The sequence below is a fragment of the Nanorana parkeri genome, unplaced genomic scaffold (genome assembly GCF_000935625.1).
Source record: "Nanorana parkeri isolate BGI_ZX_2015 unplaced genomic scaffold, ASM93562v1 scaffold87, whole genome shotgun sequence".
NCBI lineage: Eukaryota > Metazoa > Chordata > Amphibia > Anura > Dicroglossidae > Nanorana > Nanorana parkeri.
Window position 1 is genome coordinate 394891 of NW_017306355.1, and position 6353 is coordinate 401243.

General features: G+C 39.4%; 1 protein-coding gene across 1 annotated transcript in view; it reads left to right on the forward strand.

Annotated features, from left to right (window-relative positions):
• The window catches only part of UNC5A (unc-5 netrin receptor A), a 315219-nt gene that overhangs the window by 267622 nt on the left and 41244 nt on the right, over positions 1 to 6353 (forward strand). Inside the window, exon 10 of the mRNA XM_018552406.1 lies at positions 1147 to 1234. Within this exon, the coding sequence (XP_018407908.1) occupies positions 1147 to 1234 (88 nt within the window). The remainder of the gene's footprint in view (positions 1 to 1146; positions 1235 to 6353) is intronic.

The window sequence follows — 6353 nt, forward strand, 5'->3', positions numbered from 1 at the left end:
CTGTTGCCAGCGTAATAATCTAAAAATACACCAAGCTAGTGTACTCACAATGTGCAGACACAAAGGGAGGAAAAACTTTGTGATTAGTGTTAATAAACTGAAAATTGCAGTAGGCACAAATGACAGGTATACCTGAAGTTACTGGTATGTGCAAAGAGATACTGGACACTTATGACTACTTTGTCTTTTTTTCTAGCATATATGAGTGCTGTGTGTACTGACTGGCCTGCCTTTCACTGATCTGCCCTAACTTAAACACCAAATCTAGGCAAAACAAAATCCCTCTCATACCTCGCTGATTGATCGCTGGCAAAAACAACCCCCATAAAACAAAATTCCCATATTACTTGCTTAAAGCTGTCACGTGGTGTTTGGGTCCAAAGCCTACTGCAGCCTACATACAGCGGGGTCCTTCTTCAGGTGTCCAATTCACTGCCTGCCGGATGTGGGTACTTCCTATTGGTCTCACATGACTTTAAAGGCAGAAGAACTACCTGGGGGCGGTTTTGGGACCAGTCCTCGAGGCTCAAACAGATAAAGAGCGGGTAAAAGTGCCTGGTCCCCAGGGCAGAAAATAAGCTTTGCACACAAAGAAAACTCTGACTTTGAGCAATTACACTATGCTATGAACTAGATCTTGGGTTTAAAGTAAGTGCAGACTCCAGACATTTTACTTATAAATAGATCTATGAAAGGCATAGCAATCATCCAGCAGTACAGCACTGCTTAACACCTGTCAATGGAGGAAGCATCTGGCGGGAGAGGTAACCTGTACCTGCCTCCTTCACCTTTTACCTCCATCCTTATAGCATTACAAGTATCCCCATTCGAAAATGTACCCTCACCTCCTGTTCTTGTGACAGTGGGACACAGACATTAAAACTGTATCCAAAAGTTTTTTTTAAAAATACACTTCAATAAGCGTTAAGTATTTTATCATGTGCTACAAAATACATGTAAATATTTAAACAGCATCACAGAGTTTCATTTTCAATTAAGTTATCTTTTAATTTATTAATACACATGTGCTTTAAAGAGTTCTAAGTGCATCATTTTTCATTATGTGTGTTCATTGTCAAATACAGCATATGTGCAAAACTGTGCATATGGCCGTGCATTAGAGCTAGTCTGTCTATTTTACCTCAGGCCTTAGCCTGCTTATACCTCCAGATGCCATTCCTCGCGGAAAAATCTATGAAATCTACCTGACACTTCACAAACAGGAGGATATGAGGTAGGTCCCTAAAGATGTTTTGGAATGTATCTGCTACAGGAAGAAAATGTTTCTCAGCACATTATTTTTAACATTCTTTGGCTTAAGTTTTTTTTTTTTTTATCGAATCAAAACTAGGATCAGCTATGTTACTGTATCCAAATATAATCTCTTCTATCAAACATACCTCTTACATTGCCCCAGGCAGCTTTCTGAATTCCTTCTATATTTCCCTAGGAAGCAGAGAAAATCCAGCTTTTCTATTTCTTCTATGCAGATAATTGAATGCTATTAATGCTTTATTTAAAAAGTGAAACTGCATCCAAGCAGTCTAAAAATGCAACACTTGCATTTTACAGTGATTCTTACAACTCTACAGTTGTCCATGGGTGCACTGTGACTTAGTATAACACTAATACCTTTAGTTCAGGCTTCATTTTGTAGAGGGCACTGCTCATAGGCTCTATATGTACTTAAAGAGACTGTAGGGACGATTCAATATAGACAGTGTAACACATTTTTTGGCATTATCGCTGTATATGGAAGTCTTGCGCCAAATTTATAGAAGACAGTTTCATAGCTCCTTCTGACACATGCAACATATTTAGCTAGTTCATAAATGCAACACTTCTAACAAGTGTGACAAATTCATTAAGAAATGACTGCCATTTCAGAAATGAGGAAGACCACATCAATGTTGGCTTTACAGAGACTGCTTTCCTGAACCGGCCAAACCAGAGTGCTCAGAGTGGGGCTGCCTTGTCTATACAGTGGGGGAGAGGCCGTTCTCACACATATAGGCTGATTTTGTCAAGTGAAGCAGAATCAGGAAGTCAAATGGAAAACACCAGACATGTTTGATCATAATGACATGACAGAATAGGAGGAACAGTACCATAGCCTAAAGTTTTTACCTCCACACACACTTGCAAAACATATTTACAACTCACACATGGCAGATCCCTCCTCAACTAAACCTGGTGCTGCCGATCAGGTACGTACTGTCTTGTGGTTGATCTTGTCACTTTGTTGGTCCGGCCATGCAGAGTCCAGATTGAGTCCCAGGTAGAGCAGCCATCGATCAGCTGGACAAACTCCCTAAATCTTGCCATCTCTATGTGTGGAGTGGGGGCCCCTGATCAGACTGTCCAACTGGTGGCAGCTCGCAGCTGCGTCTGCCTGGCATGCTGTGTATAATTGCTCATTCACACTAGCTGTTAAAATGCATTGTTTTACCATACTGTCTGCTAGATAGCTGCATTAAGCTGTGGTGCCTTGCATTGTTGCAATGCAAGGCACTGCTTAGCTTTTTTTTTTAGAATTTTATTGGCAGTGTACATAGTGTACAGTACACTTCATTCAACGTCTTCACACAGCAGGGCCAGTGAAGTGACCTCTAGTGTCATCCAGTGACTATAAAAAAAAACAGCATGTCTCCATTTTTCTGCACCACACATAAGACCAGCATTGTGGTGTGAACGGGGCATTAAGAAACAATGGTTTTCAATGTGTGCTAGCAGTGACCTGCATTGATCCAATGCGAAAAAAAAGCAGATCACTGCTGTGTAAATGGTCCTAAAGGGGAGGTCGGGGAGAGATTTGTGACTCTCCTGTGCTGGGCTGTGTACATGATTGGAGAGATCTGTGTGATCCTCCTAGATTATGTGCCAGCCACTTAATTTCTGCAGTGCTGGCATGGCAGCTTAAAAGGGCCTCCTACTTTCCAACACTTTCTAGAAGATTGTACCACTCAAGCGATTCTGGTGCAACTTTGAGACAAATTCACGTACATGTTTCTTATAGGTACATAATTCTATCATATGATCCAACATTTGCCTTGTGGACTTGAAACACGAGTGTCTGTGTGCCACTCTTTATGAATGTCAGGGTCTGACATTTTGCTCATCCACCAATTAGTGGTGAGACACAGAATGTGTTTAGAACTATAGAGACATATTGTCTTTGTGGAGTCAAAAGAACTTAAAAACTTACTGAATGATGGCATCCTGTACCTCTCACAGTTGCATGACACATATGGAAGAATTGAAAGAATAAGAATTGTGAAGAACTGTATAGCCACTTCTCTTAAGCATGACCATAGCTGACAATGGGGGGGGAGGGGGCACAAACATAGCACTCCTCTCACACAACACTGACTCACAAGGGTGGGCACAGGAAACAAATTATTCTGGGTGTTGCTAATTTGTACGTTGGCAGTTCTCTCAGCTTCAGAAACTGGGACAAATTGTTAATAGATGGTATTAAGAGATCTAAGCCGCTAGAAACAAACTTTTTGTTTAGACTGGAATAAGTAAAGATGAGAAACAAGGAATTCAATGTGACATTTAATGACAATTACTATCACTAACTTCAAACAAGTAAATTATTTATTAACATACTTCAAATAGATATTGTCTGCAGCAATGCATATAGCCAGTCAGAAAACAGCCATCACTAATATGCTGCAAGCTGATTTGACTGGTTGTCATAGTTTCTCCACACCACTGCTTTTTGCACTAATGGGTTTATTCAATAAAACAGTGCAAAGAGCAGTTATGATGTGAAATGTACATTAGCCCAGAGAAAGCAATTATCTATTGCTTTACTCAAGTCAGTTTAGTGAAAGGTGGTTGCTGACTGGTGGCTATGCATTACTGCATTACTGCATTACTGCATCACTGCACTTTACACATTGTCCCTTGCATTTTGAATAAACCCAATATTAAAGAGATAAACCTTAAAATGCATTCAAGCACCTTAACTATTAACAAAACTGTACCTTATTTGTGCATGACTGAGATGTAGATCCTGAAATCATCTTTGAATGTGTGCTAACATTGTCTTTTGGAAGTGGCTAATTGTGTTCCCCAATGTCCCTGTGTGTGTTGTAAAGTAGCCACCACTCCAAGTTCACTCCCATGAGTAAACTAAATTAAACTAAATATGAGATTGTAGTCCATCACACAAGCAAGCTTGCTATTTACAACTCACACACACGGACCAGGGGGAACAAAAGTAGCCACCCTCCAGAAGGAAGGACAGTGTCAGCACCAATTCAGAGATGATATGAGGATCTACAGCTGAGTGATACACAAATAAACTCAGGGCTTTTCCCCATAGTTCTCCTAAGGGTAAATACATGTTAATCCTGCCAGAAATGCAGCATCCTTGTTACAACCTGAATTGAAAAAACAATTATATCTTTCTTCTATAAACTGTTAATTTTCCCAATCCCCCATATAATGGAGATTAACAAATTCAGACAAGTTTGAAGTCCAGTCTAAGTAACAACCATGATTCCCTGCATAGATACAGTGAAGGATTGACCGTAGTCACCCAGGGACAGGAAATGTGTTATTTGCAGGTTACAAGGTGAAAATAAAGGCCAGAATCCCTGAAAAAATAAAGAATTGTAATGCAACTTCCATATGTAAAGTTGGCTATAGACTGTTAGATTTTATTTTTTCAATAAAGAACATAGGCTGAACAAAAATATCTAACAGTTTCCTCCTTAAATGCTAAACAGCATGAATGGCCACTGTTCAGCTAAGATTTTTCCACCCTGCTCCTTAGATTTTCTGATCAAAGGGATGTCGAGCGGAAAGTTGCCCACTGGACCACCCACTGAGCAATTGTTGGTCAATTCACTAAGAACTGTCCAAATTTCACTCAGTGTATGGTCAGCTTTATGATTGGTGCAGTGCAATATGTGATGTTTTTGTTTTATGTTTAGATATGCTTTAAGGGCAAAAAGCACAACTTTACTTTACATTTAGTTGTCCGTAAATCATTGATGTAACACAGGAGCAGAGCTGTTTTCAGATATCATGCTGCCCTTGCATTAAGGAGAGATTAGACTGGGAAATAAAGGTCAACATTAAACAAGCCAAAACTGATCGAAAAGGTCAGCATTTTATTTATGTCACATGACTGAAAGTGATGCAGACAATCATGAAAGCCCTTACATGTTTTATTGTTGCACAATGACAGTTTTTACACATTTTTAATACAGAAAAAAACATCACTGGTTATTAAATAATTTATGTTACATGATGGAAACTTCTCATATGAGCTTAAATAAGCATACATTAAAGCAGATGGCATCTTTAACAAAAAAACTAATTTAACCACTCCAGGAATAATTATCTTGTTTACCAGCAGAATAAAGCTGGCCATTCAACGGTGGATTTTTGTACGAATTTTCTTAATACAAAAAAATGTCCTCACAACATCAGACAAAGTCATCAGAGACTTGATGAATGTCATTCAAAATTTAGTTTGATTTTAACAGTCGATTGGAACTAGTGGAGTTTCTAAAACAAAAACCACATTCACTGTTAGAATTTTGTTCGTCTGATCCTTTGATTTTGTTTGTCACTGTGGTAGAAAACAACCATCAATCTGACCCCATTAACTATTAGAAAATCAAACCAGCGTTCCAAAAACACATTTTGTTTCAACTAAATTCTGCTGGTGTATGGCCAGCTTAACCCTTTCGCTGCCAAGGACGTATGGCATACGGACCTACAAAAGTGCTTCCAGCTGGCCAGGTCAGTATGCCATACGGACCTGGCATTTACAGTTCTACTATAAGCTGATGGTCGCTTAGTTCACAAGCTCTTTAAACACTTTACAGACATGGCAGTATTTTGAAATAAACTATTCCCCAATAAAAAGAGCTTAAACTCATAGATGGAATAGACAAATGGCATAGGTAATATGATAAATACTCTAGACAGATAATACTTCCCTGTCACTAAGCATGTCTGAAAGATGGCATCCTTTTAAATAGGCACTGCTCCTTGTGTCATGTAATTGTTGTAGTAAAATGGAATGCTAGTATGTACTTTTTGAGACAGACTGCAGTCTGTTTCATATACAGAGTTACTTTTGAGTTGCACTCAGCACCAAACAAGGGAATAGAGAGCTTGCTGCTGCCCCTGCTGTCCTTGACACTGGTCCATTAGGGCCATCGTGTCATCGTGGTAAAGAAAGCCCTGCTCAGGAGCCCATAAAACTTACCAGGCAAACCTCAACTTCAGCTCTGGGATACCTACTCTCTATCAACCCAAAATGTAATGCGGGCATAGGTGTGTGTGCTATAAAAGTACAAACACACACACGTCTATATATATATATA